Source organism: Sabethes cyaneus, chromosome 2, assembly GCF_943734655.1.
Source record: "Sabethes cyaneus chromosome 2, idSabCyanKW18_F2, whole genome shotgun sequence".
Classification (NCBI taxonomy): Eukaryota; Metazoa; Arthropoda; class Insecta; order Diptera; family Culicidae; genus Sabethes; species Sabethes cyaneus.
In genome coordinates, this window is record NC_071354.1 from 16616961 (window position 1) to 16632213 (window position 15253).

The window sequence follows — 15253 nt, forward strand, 5'->3', positions numbered from 1 at the left end:
TGTTCCCTGTACTCACTCCCCATGCATAATAATTATTCATACTTACGAGCAGTCCAAATTGGCACAATTCACTAAACAAATCAGAGTCTGAGAAATTATCTAATCTATTTATCGATTTACCGTAGACAATAGCCGGATGCTGCAGAGCAGAACGGAACGCTTTGGCTCATTGGCAGCCAGGCACAAATCGATGTTTACTACCAGACTAGCGTGAACCAAAACAATAAGAAGGTGAACATGGTTTGCAGTGAGCTTTTGACCTGGCCAGAACGCATGCGTCGCCGCACGTCACAGGTCTTTTGCGAACGAACGACCATCGCACGGCAGATTTCACTGGGGATTATTTCTCAAAACATAGGTACCATCCACAGACTATTCATTTTTTTCCAAAAAAGAAAAACGTTCAGGAATGGTTTATTAGGGGAACTTTTTTGTTTAAACAACACAACATTTTCAAAATGCCTCCGATCAAATCCATATAACGTTAAATGAGATGAAAATCCGAGATGAAACCCTTCCGTTGTACGTATAAATCCCGTCAACGGAATTCCGACAATTTGCTTCTTTTGCGGCAGGTGAAAAATCAAATGAGTTCAATAAATAATAAATGAATTTGAGGGCAACAAACAAAGCTTACACCGAGTAACTGAGAATGAGTTTAGTGTTTAGACCTTGGGCGCCACTTGTATGAACCATAGTATTTGAAATTGTTTTCGTCACATTTACGATCCGCCTCCTTCGGCCCGCGAGATCCGTGAACGTATTTGATCGGTTCTGGCCGCTGCTGTTCTATATAGTGCAAAAGAGGTGTAAAAATTCGCCAGGCTTCACTTAGTTCATCGGAGCGCACGAAATGCATCTGGGAACCACAGAAAACATCCAAAATCAACCGCTCGTAAGCGTCAGGCAATTTAACGTCCTGATAACGATGACCGTAAGTTAGGTCCAGCTCGGTTTCTTCCATGTCGAAGGTGATACCGGGCGATTTGGTCATCATCTTCACGTACAGAGCTTCACCCGGTTGCACACGAATCACCAGCTCATTACGTTTAGGTTTTCCATCGAAAATATCCCCCGGAACATCCTGATACTGAATGCGAACTTCAGCCTTTCGCTCATTCAAGGCTTTTCCGCATCTTAGAATAAAGGGAACGCCATCCCAGCGTTCGTTGTTAATCTTAAGTACAGCAAGGGCAAACGTTGGAGTTACCGAATCATTCGGAACGGTCGGATCATCCAAATAACCCATTCGCGAATCGTCATCTTTACCATTCGGATTAGCCACATATTGTCCCAGCACAACGTCATCAATCGTAAGTGATTCAATACTCTTCAACACTTTAACCTTTTCGTTGCGAATGTCATCCGGATGGCAGGTGGCAGGTTTCTCCATCGCCACCAACGAGAGAATCTGCAGTAGATGGTTCTGCATAACGTCTCGAATGATTCCAAAGTCGTCAAAATATCCGCCCCGTCCTTGAGTGCCAAATGGTTCCTTGAACGAAATCAGCACCGATGCCACATTATTCCGGTTCCAAGTTGGACTGAATATCTGGTTACCGAACCGAATCGTCATCAGGTTCTGAACCATCTCCTTGCCCAAATAGTGATCGATCCGATACAACTGATCCTCAGAGAACAACTTCGACAAATGTGAACTGAGTGCATTCGAACTATTCGCGTCCCGACCGAATGGTTTCTCCACGATGATTCGACTCCATCCCTTCAGTCCCATACAGGTGTTACGGATGTGAACCGTAACCGACTCGAACACCGACGGTGGCAGTGCCAGATAGAACAGCCGGTTAGCCATTTTACCGACCTCAAACTTGCACAGCTCCTGATTGAGCATCTCGAAGTCCCGCCGAGTGTCGTAATCGCCGGCGACGTAGAAATTCAACGTCCAAAATCGTTCGAATTTTTCCTGCTCGTCCGGTGTGACCTAAAATGGAATCGCGTTTTCGGTAATTTTCCAATTTCTTCATCTAGTTATTGCTGGCAAACCTTCATGTAGACACGGCATTTTTCCTTCAGGTCCGCTACGGTTAGTTTACTGCGGGCGTAACCTACGAATTTGGTTACCGTCGGTAGCAAATTGTCACGGTAAAGCCACCACAAGGTTGGATAAATCTTCTTTTTCGCCAAGTCACCCTGGAAGGGAAAATAATGGAAAGTGAATTTTTAGTAGCATAGAAACGGTGTGCGTAATATTGCGTTGTCTTAAACAAAAGTTAAGTTAAAACTGTAATGAAATAATAACACAAAAATTAAAATTTATTACTAAAAATTAGCTAAGTTTAAGTTGAAGAAAAAGTCATTCTGTATCTAGTCGGTATTCTACGTGATTTTTGCACTCATTTTCCTTCCGTTTTTCCTCTATTTCTCGTTTTTAATTTTTCTGTCTTGTGTTTCCTGTTTCATTGTCTGTTTTTTTTCGGTTCCACTCCCATTTGTTCTTGTTTTCAGTCGTGATTTCCACTCGTTTTTTATTTTCTATCCCGTTTTCCGTCTTTTCTCTGCCGTTTTCTCATTTTTTCGTTTCCAGTTTTCGTTTCTTTTTATTTTCTTTTCTTCTCGTTTTTTAAATTCGTCTGTTACGTCTCTCCTTTTTTGCTATCTCGTTTTCTCGTTTTCCGTCTTTTCTATCACATTTGTCAGAACCGGAAAGGGGAAAACAGATTTTTGGTTCCGTTTGTCCCTTTCCTCTACGGTTTCCTTCTTTTATATTCCGTTTTTCCGTCTTTTTCTCTGCTGTTTTACCGTTTTGTTTAGTCCATTTTTTATGGTTTTCTTTTGCTTTATTGGTGCAGATTTTCTTGTCCCATCTGTCACCTATTATATCCCATATGACCTCTTTTCCCGTTTTCCTCGTTTCCTTTATCGATTTTCTTTCTTCTTTCTCGCTTTTTCTCACTTTTGTTTGCCTCCGCTTTCTCTGTTACTTTTCTCTACTTCTACTTTCCCGTTTTTCGACCCTTTTCTTGAGCTCTGAGTTTTCTTCTGTTCCGTTCTTCGTCTTTTTTCTTTTTTCCGTTTTTCTTCGTTTTCAAATCCCTTTGCCTATTCATCTGTCTGATTTTCTGTTACTTTCTGACCCGGTTCCGAACTTTTTTCGCTCTTTACCTCCTTTTCTATCCGTCATCATCTATTCCGGTCTTCGTTTTATTATCTCCTACTATTTCTCCTCTTCTGTCACGTTCTGTTTTTCTTTTAAGTTTTGTCCCCGGAAGTACCATTTTAATTTTTTTTCTGTTCATTTTTTTTACTTTTTATGTGCCGCTGCTATAATTTCGTGTTTCCTCTTCCTCCGTTTCTATGCCATTTTTCTCCGTTTTTGTCCCGTTGTTTCTTCCTTTCTGTACAGTTTATTTTTTCTCGATTTTTCCTTGTTTTGTTTTTCTTTCCTCTCTTTTTTTGTCTCATTTTTTTTACTCTCACATTTTTTTCTTTTCAACTTTTTCCTCTTTTTGTGTCTCGATTTGACTTCCCATTCTACTACTTTTTTCATACCAGTTTTTATCTTTCGTGCGTTTATCCTGTTTTTCTATCCCGTTTGTCCTGTTTTTGTTACGTTTTCCTTTGAGCTGTTTTCCGTCTTTTTTTTATTTTTTTTTCTGGAGAGCAGTTGTAGGCGGATTACTTCTAGATCCATCAGTAATCCATCTGCTCTCTCAATATACTAGTTTCTTCTATGTATGACTTTTGACATCGACTCAATGGAACAACGAAAATATACTAGCATTTTCATAAGAAACTGATTGCCCTGGTTCATGAGAGATGAATTTTTCAATTGGGTAAATATTTAGAAATAAACAACAACCAGGAACGACAAAAAGGTTGTCAAGATTAGCAATTAATAAATAAGGCCATTGCAAATTTTTTTTAAAGTTTTTGTCCCCCCCTTTGAAATTGGTATGAAAAATCGGGGGGCAAAAAAATAATTTGTCGGACATAGGTCAAATCTATTTATATAAGAGGCTTATGTCTGTACCGAAAACCAGGTCTCTGACAGGACGTCATAAGAGGCTTATCGGTAACTAAAAACAGATCCCTGACAAGACGTCATGCTTTCGTAGCAATGGATTGTATTCTCAGTCACCTCACTGGTCGACTGCTGGACTGCTCGATTGCTCAACTGGTTGACAAGACTGCTCGACTGGACTGGTCGATTTGATTGCTCGACTGGACTGCTTAACTGAACTGCTCGACTGAACTGTTCGATTCGACTGCTTGAATCAACTGCTTGATTGGATAGAACGACTTGACTAAACAGCTCGATTTAACTGCTCGAATGGAACTCGATTTAACTACTCGATTCGACTGCTTGACACATTTGCTTGACTTACTACTCGATCCGACTGCTCGGCTTAACTGCACGATTGAACTGCTCGACTGGACTGTTCGATTCGACTGCTCGGCTGGACTGCTTGACTGAACAGCTTGATTTCACTGCTCGACTAGACTGCTCGATTTGACTGCTCGATTCAACTGCTCGACTGGACTACTCGACTCAACTGCTCGACTCAACTACTCGACTCGACTGCTCGACTCAGGTGCTCAACTGGACTACTCGACTCAACTGCTCGAATAAACCGTTTGACTGGACTACTCGACTCAACTGCTCAACTCAACTGCTCGACCGGACTGCTTGACTGAACAACTTGATTTTACTGCTCGACTAGACTGCTCGATTTGACCGCTCAACTCGACTGTTCGACCCAACTGCTTGACTCGATTGCTTGATTCGACTGCTCGACTCGCCTGCTCAACTCGATTGCTTGTCGCGATATCATATGGTCGGTGTTAAATCAGACCGGACCAAGTCGCAAAATTTTAAAAAATGAGTTAATGATAGCAAACGATCAAGAATTTTCTATGCAACATTTTACAAAATGCTAAAACCGCAGTTTTTTGGTCGATTAAAAAATCTCTTTTTTAAATATTTGTATTCTAAGGGCCTAAGAAAAAATTATTTCAAAAAATTTCCGTGTGACAGAACATAATTTTTCGTCTTTTCTTTGCGGTTTTCCACCACCTCTTGACTTAAAATTGGATTTAAAAATGGAAATCGATTGGTTTTAAATTTGACTTGAAAATAAACTTGAAATTGGATTTAAAATCAGACATGAAATAATACCTGAAATTGACATTAAAGCAGGAATAGAAATTGCACTTGAAATTATATTTGGAATTGGACTTGAAACTAGACTTACAATTGGACTGCGGACTCCTGGGTTGCAGAAATTATTTTGTTTTACATTAAATTTTACATAGAAGGTGGAACATGTACTCCAGTGTGCAGCAGCTTGGGCACGTCAGTGTTCTGCGTTCTGAAACCTGGACTTTTAAATAAAAACAGGCACACTTGAAGGTCAATCAAGAGGCTCTTACCTTCAATTGCGAATTGGCTTGCGTTTGAAACTCGCAATCGACTAACTGAACAAAAATAACAGACATTGAAATCTTCACAGTCATCCAGTAAATGATTGTGACGCATTTTTTGACCACATCTTGAATGCCTTTCCTATGTTTGACGCAGGTTCTCTTTGAAGGCTAGGTTTCTTTTTAGGTAAATTATTTTCTATTTTGGCATCATCCATGATTAGATAAACTTGTTAATTTGTAATCAACCTTTACTTTTCGATTTGCTGTGAACGTAGTCTAAATGATATCGAGTGCCATACACGAGCAGCAACCTCTGGGAGGCCAACCAGCGTATTTAAACTGGAATGTCAAAAACTTAAAAAAATACCGAACATTCTAAAACTATCAAGCCACTATGGACAATGATTTAGTTCATCGCACAAGACCAAACGAGTCCAATCGGTGGCAGCACGCAGGTGCATTCGATCAACAGCTCGTGAAGTTCCACTTGAGCTCAAGTACCTACTCGCGCCCCATAGAGTGCCGCAAGGAAAAAAACCTCTGTTTTTATTTTCATTAGCGAGCAGGCACATAATAACCGAGCAAATCTTCCCTTAGGTGTAACTTTATATCGAAGCGGCATCACGCCACTTAAGTACTGTTGCGGCTCAGCTAGCTAGCTAGCTACTCGAATTCTTCCAAGTCATCATGCCGACGCTATTTCCTATCGAAGACGTCACCGAAGCACTCGCGCTCAACCGTTAAGATCGGTTTTTGCCGTCCTTCACGCAACACGATGGATGGCGTGATTTTGCCGTTGGAATATCGAAACCGCGCAATAGTGATGTTCATTTACGGAGGTTTTTAATTCAACGGTAACCACGCGTAAGTTAAACTGGATCAATCAACGCTAATTAGCATATATAACCGTGGCACTGGTGGATTCAGTTCGATGCATAAGTACATTTCTTCTAATACAGTCTTTTTATAATGAACGATAGAATTGATTCCTTGAAAAAAAAATTGAAAAACTTTGCTACTTACGGAAGCTCCTAGCACGACAAACACGTGCGGTATGTTGGAATCGAAATGCGTCCCTTCGTAATCCATGGCGTTTGACTTCAAGTTCCGTCGGATAATGGCCAATGCTTCCTCACCGTCTAGAGTCTCGCAATGGCCGCTGCCGTTTTGGACACTGCCGCCGTTTCTATTGGCTGAAACAATAGAATTAACTTTTGTCAGAAAAAAACTCAGCACTTCCGAACAGCTGCATTCGTTACGATTAAGTGGTACTTTCTAAACGGTACGACCGACACTGAGCGCGTACTGAACTGACCTGTACCTGGCCACTTAGGTTGCAATAATGTGCATCAACGCTCGGGTTTCCGACTAGCACTGCCAGGCCGGTACATGCTGCAATCAACCGCGAAAAAACGAAGATACTCAAAAGTGCACTCAGACTACTTAAACACTCAGTACCACAACGGTCACGTGGATCGCCATGCGATAAACAAAAACACTAGTACATACAATATTAGTAGACTGGACCATTTCCCAGAACATTTGTACGTAAGGCCCGGTGTGGACGTAATTCGAGTTTCATATCACCATCAACATAAGCTTGGGTTTAATGATGTAATTTATAAATTAAATTAAATTAAAAATAAAGAAAAAAAGCTTTTGACTCCATAGTCAACTATGTATGAAAGCTAGGCTCTAATCGCGGATTAGTATATAGTAATTCGATCTACAGGCTCTTATCTGTTCCACGATCGCAAAATGTAATCGAACGCGATCGGTTGTGTGACTTGAATGATAAACCCGTGACCCTTCAGTATGCATGAGAAAATACACTCGCCGGATTGTAAGGTTTAATTGATTGTAAATATTTTAAGACATGAACACTGCCTTTAGTATAGGTACTGTGAGCTAAAGAGCTTTTCTCTAATTATTTTTTCGATAGGAAGGCGAGCAATTGTTTGTTCAGGCCCTGATATTAATATATTGCATGATAGGGAATTCGAGTTACAGCCCATATAATTTCACATTAAAAGTTTTGAATGTGAACAAATGCATTTCAAAAGGTCAACCGATTCAAATTAAGTCAAATCAAGGGATTCGATATTACTCTACTATATCTGTTAAAATTAGCTGAATCATTCAAATCTTATCATACGATTGTTTTTTTTTTTCTTTTCCAAGCAAACAGTCAGATACGTCCTTCTTCTTCTTATAGGCGGTACAGAAATACCACCACCAACAATAGAAATTTATTTTGACTCACAAGTTACGACTTTGCCTTTATTATCTTGACGTAAAACTACGTGTTATTTTGGTAGGTAAAATCTAACGATGGCAAGCTTTTCGTAGAAGTATTTGGGGAACTCTGAAGAGGCACTATTTAATGTAATGTGCATTTTAAGTTTTTCGAATCTCGAAATCTACGCGTTGTTACGCGAATTTTTATCCGTAAGTAACGGAAACAGCCTGTGGAGCCAAGCGCTTCGACCCTCGAAGACGGATCGAGCAGGATACGTTCGACTGTCAATATGGCCGCAACCGCGGTACTAGGAGAGGAAACCTAAAGGGCATAAAATGACTGGCTTGGGGAGGAAAAAAGAGCTAGGAAAAACTATCTGAGCACTGCCATGAGGGAGAATTTGGTCAAGTATCGACGGGCACGGGATTAGTTGAACATGATTCTGAGCAGGAAAAGCGCCAGAAGGCCTGACAACTATTCTGGGCTAATGAGATGCGCAAGTTCTATGAGAAGGTAAACCAATCGCGTAAAGGAAAAACACAAAAGCCTAATCTGTGTAGGGACGAGGAGGGAAATCTGGTTACATATCTGGTGGTCAACAGGTGGAAACAGTTCTTCGATGGGAATCTCAATGGCGATATATTTAACAGAAGTGACGGAACGTAACTTAACCTATGGGCGCCTACAAACGATAACAGCATGCCGGATCACAGCGAGAAATCGGTCTGCTGGAGAATAATAGAGCTGCCGGCAAGCATCGACTCTATCAGAACTCTACAAGAAAGAAAATCTAGACCTACATCTGCCCATCTACAAAAAGGGCAATCGGTGCTGGTCAATGCCGCCTAAAGGTGCTCTCTAGGATTTTGTTGCGTCGTCTATCCCCAATAACAAGAGAATTCATAGGACAGTATCAGGCGAGCTTTTGCCCTTATTCTGCGAGTCACGTGACTCAATACGACAATTGTCACTCGCCGTGATTCGCCACGGCGAGTCGAGTCACCTAGGTGACAGACGAGTCACCTAGGTAAGAAACCCCTGTCACCTAAGTGACAGACCGTGTCACCTAGGTGACATAGCGAGTCACCTAGGTGACAAAGCGAGTCACCTAGGTTACAAATGTCACCTGATTCGCGGTGACTCCAAATAGTCACGTCACTCGCCTCGCAGAATAAGGATGTTTATCATATCATATCCCAAAAAGGCGATCAAATCGATTATTGTAATTACCGCTGCATTACACTGATCAACGCCGCCTACAAGGTACTCCCACGGTAAAACGTGCTTCAAGGCGTACATGCACATCATATTTTCGTGGATTTCAAAGCAGCAAACGATACAGTCGATCGCGAACAGCTATGACAAATAATGCAAGAGAACGGTTTTTTGGCGGAGTACAAACAGTAGGCAGAGAATGACGAAAGCGTATGAACCACGAGCTACAGGCACTACTTGGAAAGATTCCCATCATGCACCTGAAGGAAGTCGAGAGGGGGGCCCTGTAGCCCCAAGGCTACCTAGTCTGCCTTAACAAGCGAGTGGGTGTGGGTTCGAATTTTAGTAATTGGGTTTATTACCTGGTCCCTCTACACCCTCCTTTCTACAGTATTCTGCATTTTAATAACAATGAAACCTCTTACCAAGGTGAGTTAAAATAGGTGATCTATTTTTCATAGTTTGGAGAACAGAAGTGGCGCACTGCGCGGAGCGATTGGTTAGCAACCGTCGACGATGTTTATCATATTCAACAGTTTCCGCTTTGAAAATTTCGGTGATTGTCCAGGGTAACCCAGCGGGGGTGATAAACAAATTTGAACATCAGAAAACCTCTCTTGACTAACCTTACCTCTTACCTCTTACCAGAGCAAGTTAGAGTAGTACTGGCTTGAGGTTCGAAAGAAGCCTCGTGTTGAATGGCAAATTATACCTTGTCTCCGCACTTGAGCAATGAGGTATAAAGAGGTATGGAAGAAGAAGGTTTTTGATAATATAATAACAAAAAATCAAATAACAAACATTAAATTACAAAAACAAATCTTATCGAATAATGGGGGTTGTTTTCGGAGTTTGACGTCACGCTTAATCGCTTGATTGGTCGATTTTCGATTCCACCCACATGATGATGAAATTTCTTCATTGGACTAACACCACTTGACCACCACTAAAAAGTAAAGCCATGGGTATAAACGTCCGTCAGAACTTGACCCTTCTTCATCAACAGACTTCGCAGCCGGTTATTAGAGTACAGGAAAAAGTGCAAAGATCCTATTAACTCTGTAGCGGCATCGCTCAGTCTAGATTCGAACATACGACGACTGTCTTGTTAGGCCAGGTTTGTACCCCAGAGCTAACTGGACGGGCCACCACTACCACAGCTGTATATATCACATTAATTCTAGAAGGCAAGACTTGTTGAAAACAGAGAGAGACCAGCCAGCTTGGATTATTTTTGTGCACCGAACTGTCAGTGCGGACCGGTTAAGAACTATCAATGCAAACTGAGTAGCTTGATTGAATGAAGCAGGGGAAAAATTTATATGCGATAAAAGTTTAAACCCGAGCATGCTGACTTGGTTTAGATAATACATGCATAATAAGAAAAAAAAAATTCTGTCACTAAGCTGGTTTCTCTCTCAGGTTGAAGAGAAGTAGCAGAGAAGCAAAAAAAAGGGTGGAAAAACACTGATACTTAAGCACGGATTACATGCAGTTAGTTCACTATAAAAATCATAAAACATTTGTGACGTAGTCTCCGATCGTTCTTGATTCATTTGTACAACTAGCCATGACGGATTTCACGCCAACGCGTCAATGGAGTTGACAGCACCCTCTCAGAATTAAATGAAACTTTTTGTGTGCAAAGAGTTCAATTCCTCCTCAGTTTTCGCTACAAAGTTGTTGGAGTAGATCTTACGCTTCACGTTTGCCCAGAAATTCTCGATGGGACGCAGCTGGGGGACGTCCGGATGTTGGGTGGGTTCACCGACTTCGATATTCAGCCGCTCCATCTCCTTCAACGATCGCTTCGAGTAGTGGGCCGACGCCAGATCCGGCCAGAACACCACGTCTTCCCCTTAGTATTTCTTAATGTTCAACGCAACTTCCGGTAGGCACTTCGTACTACAAATTTCCCCGTTCACGGCCAGTCCGGAGCGAAAGAAGAGCGGTTTGACATCCCCTTCTCGCTGATTGTCAGCCACAGCAGCACCTCGCGATTCGCCGGGAAAATCGCGTCATTACCATCTTATTCAGCCGCTGTCGCTGCGTCATTGACTGTTTCTCCGAGACCAGTGGATAGGACTGCCGCTTCCTGACATGTATATCCATGTTCGCCAGGTACTTTTTCACTGTTTGGCCGGTTGCATCGACCTTCCGGCCAAGCGCGCGTCGGTCTTCCTCTTCAGCATCCTTTGGAGCTTCTTGCCGCTTAGGATTGTTGGCCGTCCGGAACCGGGCTTTCTTTTGATGCTCTGATTGTTGTCCAATAATGCCAGATGTTGTAGATGCCGGAACGGGCGTATCCGGCGTCCACAAAGTGTCGCACGATAACCGTTTTCGACGCGGCGGGGCACCTTTCCTTGAACGCGCACTTTTGAACGGAGTAGCTTCACTGTTTTCCCCATCACGGTTAGAGTTCGACTTATAAAGCTGTAGAATTTTTTTTGCAAGTAAGCTAAGACAGTAATGTTCCGATTTTGTCAGCCCCACGTTGAATTTTGGGCTGACAAAATGATGAAACTGACAAAATCGGGAATTTTTTTTCGATTTTTTTTTTAAAATTCAATATTTAAGACTTAAGACCTTGTAATATCGAAGACTTCTATTAAAAATTACATTTTAACCCTTAATTGGTCGACCGAAAGCTCAATGAACGGGTCACAGCACACTGATCCAGAACCTTTTTTGGTGCGCATTAGCTTTGAGCGGGAAAACTTGGTTTTAGCTTTATGAAATCTTTGGAAGAGTTTCTTAAAATTAAAATTTCTATCGTCCAGCGGAATTAAAATTTTATTAATCCCCTTAAAAGTACAATAAAAAATTAATTTTTCTTCAGTTTCAATATAACACATTGATGTGTTTTGCAAAGTTTTACAGTATATTATTACAATAAATTGTGCTGAAGAAAGTAACATTCTATCTCTTCAGCAAAGATAGAAAAATCCTATTTCTCATAAATGAAAAATCGTTAAAATCAGTTTTTCTATTTTAGCAGTTTTTGTAGTTGTTGTATGGCTTTTTCCTGCTTTACAAAGTTGTACAAATAGTAAAAATACACAACATTGCTGGATATAGTATACCTCTATCTTTGCTTGTTTAGGAACTATAGAACTTTTACTTGAAAAATACCCTAATTGTGATCCCGAATTACTCGCAAGAACGCATCATTTTATTTAAAAACTCTCCCCAGAGAACCAGAATAGTTTCAAGCAGGCTGAAGTTTTATAAATCATGTTTAAAAGCACAAAACTTAAACAAAATTTATAGGCTGACAAAATCGGGATAGAAAGCTGATAAAATCGGGAGCTGACAAAATCGGACAATAACTGTATAATTATCTTCCATGGGAAATTTGTAAATTTATCAAACTCAATTCAACTCAACTAAATATCACCATCCGAAAAAAGTCCATTTTTTTAAAGCATATGTTATGGATGACTTTAAGAAAATTTTCTGAATTTTTGTAAAAAATGATGAAATAACAATATCATATTACTGGGAGAAGAATAAAAAACCCAAACAAACGGGTTGGTTGATCGAAAAATTCCAAAACAATTCATAATCAAATCCGCCAACATCGACGTCAAATCACACCCCGACCTTGCAGAGTTTGCTGACGTTTATCCCACATACGCTTTGCCGCACTTACGTTCACGCAAATTGTTTTCATCAAGATTATTTTTCCCACGGCAAAAATTATTACTGATCTAAACAAATTGCCAACACAGTCATAAATTAGCAACCTCTACAAACTGCATGATATAGATCATTGCAGCCTTGTCGAACGTATTAAGATCTTGAGCCTGTGCGTATTTAAAACCGGTTTTTTCAAATCGATTGATCTGTTCCGAACTAAATCGTCGAAATTTGCCATACTGATCTGAATGCAAAAAAAAAAACTTATTTTCAATATAATTTAATCAGCCCCCAAGCGAATAGTACCGTAAACCATCGACTGCAGCGCATTTAGAGGTAATGTTTGTCAAAAGCTAACCTGGGAAACAAAACAGAAAAAAAAGACGAGGAATCAGCCGAGGCGAGGTGACCTCGCTCGCAGCACAATCATCGCCTCCCAGTCAGCTAATAAAAGGCAAATGATAAGGTAATATTTGGAAGCTCCAGCTGTCCGAACGACCATACCATACGGACAGCGGCACTTTCACGTGAGAAATTGGTGATGATGGTGCACCTAATCGGCCGCATTTCAGCTCGTGAGCTGGCTTCGTGGGGGTACAGCAGTAATGGACACGGCTTATCACAACGCTCGTCAACGTCCAACCAAATTAAGCAGGGGTTCACTGTGATGATTGAATATTTGATTTGAATTGCTTGATACCTAGACACCGTATTATGCAGGCGAATCTTTGCTTGTAATGAATTTTTATGTGGTTGACGGTTTTATATTCTGCAAGAATGAATATACAAACATCGAACTCTCATTGTGTTGTGCATTTCCTCTGCTTGAAAATTGCAAATAAATGAAGAAATCGTGAAACATCACAATATGCAAAAGTCCTTGAAGCACCGCTTCGCGGTTTAAGTCAACAATACTCGAGTCTGTTGACTGTTGACGCGGTGTGTGGCAATAAGCAGCACAGATCAGCCACGTTTCGATCGTATCGTATCGTGCAACCCTCTGGAGAATCTAAACTAGCGCGTAGCCCTCAGGCTGAGATTCTTTACTATTTTGTAATCGTAGTAGTTTTGCTGAACACGCAATCCCCCGACAAAGCCCGCTACCAGCTGAGTCACTGAGCTAGGAGACAACAGTGAAACGGCGTATACCTACAAAACGCCGATCATGCTGGGCCAGCCTCACCGACACCGACTGCATTACCCTTGGCTCAAAGTCACATTCACCCCAGAGTAGATCGTGTTCTCTAGCTCCAGCAGTATGCCTCTGTAGACGAAGAGCTAGCGGGGACACGAGACCTGCCGCAACGAGCGCATTGGAATCACGTGAGTTGTGTAAGGTACTTTATAACCCTAATTTGGAGCTTATATCCTTCTTTAAAAGCGACTTTCTTTACCTGAATCTGCCATCTTGCTTCTATGTAACAAATCGTCTCACTTGATAATAAACACCCGATAAGAAACCGCACACAAAAACACTGCACAGCAATTAAATGACACACTCGATCGAAAGTAAAGCACACAATTAGATTCAGAAACGAAAGGCAACTCAACAATCCAAAGCCGAATGCGACGTCCGAATTTGGCTACAACCGTGTAAAACGAATGGGAGTGCAATAACTTGCCAACACCCTCTCAGGAAAGCGACCACGCGCACAACTTGCTCAACCTTTACGATCAGACTGACTGTGACTGACAAACTGACTGGACTGATGGCAGACCGTGCCCGCGAAGTAAATGGCTTAACGCTCAAGCTGCTTCAGCCCACAAAGTAAACCACCACACACCGACGACTGCGTAAAGTAAATCCAGCAACGGCAATTGGCGACGGTAGAGATGTTGATCCTTTAGCAGAAATGTTATTAATAATCCTTCTAAAAGGTTTAATACTAAAAACTTCTATTCGCAAACCCTAGTTTGGTTTATATGATTAACAACATTTTAATTTAAACTCTTAGTTTCATCTATCTGGGGTGTAAACTATAATCGAATACCAGAAAACCGATTTAGCGTATAAATGTTTTCATTGGCAACGTCGTGTAAAAGCCACGCTTACAACATATCGCAGAAATCGTTTTTGCGCAAGTGTATGTTCACTTAGCGGCACAAGAAAACCACTACAATCGCAGCTGGTCGCGAACATTAATTACAAGTTTATAACGCAAACAAACCGAACCAAGTGGTAAACGCACAACGACAATATAAACTTCGGAATGATGACGCTTTTGCGCTACCAAACCGATCTGCCATGCCTGCCTGCCAGCGTAAAGCGTGACCGGCACGGCGACGACACGACGTCATCGAAATGGATATTCGAGTAGTCCCTTTAATAATCATGATAAATTCAGTAACACTTACCTCCTCTGACACTGATAAGCCAACAAAAACTGCACTTAATTAAAGTCGAATGACGCAGTACTTAAGTAAACAGGTTGGTTTAGCAAATACTGACCGACCGACCAACCGACCGCACGAGCAACTAACCGACAAGCACGTGTTTTAATGTGCGCTTAGTAAATAAAAACAAAGCCGCATAGTTGCGTATGTGTGCGCCGCAGACGACTCAGCATATCAGCCTACAGGGAAGAGCGAAAGTATTGTTACGCATACTTTATGTTATCCTCGAGAAACGTGACTGCATTCAATTTCCATTCAAAGTTATTATAATGAACAATAATTGTTATGCATTTAGTTTTCAAGTCATGTAAAAGGGCAAGCTGGTGGAAACTAATCCAGAATTTCATTATTATAAGTGTTTTCAAGCAGATACTTAATTCA

At 41.2% G+C, this 15253-nt stretch overlaps 1 protein-coding gene across 1 annotated transcript; it reads right to left on the minus strand.

Moving 5' to 3' along the window:
- Positions 1 to 406: 406 nt before the first annotated feature.
- On the minus strand, positions 407 to 14144 carry LOC128734097 (glucose-6-phosphate 1-dehydrogenase). Its single transcript, XM_053828112.1, has 4 exons — positions 13873 to 14144; positions 6409 to 6578; positions 2005 to 2151; positions 407 to 1942 (listed from the first exon to the last, which is right to left on the minus strand). Exons 1-4 carry the CDS (start codon positions 13883 to 13885, stop codon positions 659 to 661), a joined length of 1614 nt encoding a protein of 537 aa, XP_053684087.1. The 5' UTR covers positions 13886 to 14144; the 3' UTR covers positions 407 to 658.
- Positions 14145 to 15253: the final 1109 nt, after the last annotated feature.

Coding starts and splice junctions, on each gene's coding strand:
- LOC128734097 (XM_053828112.1), bottom strand. Junction 2,152..6,408: donor TTGTCGTGCTAGGAGCTTCC/GTAAGTAGCAAA, acceptor TTTCCCTTCCAG/GGTGACTTGGCGAAAAAGAA. Junction 1,943..2,004: donor AATGCCGTGTCTACATGAAG/GTTTGCCAGCAA, acceptor ATTCCATTTTAG/GTCACACCGGACGAGCAGGA.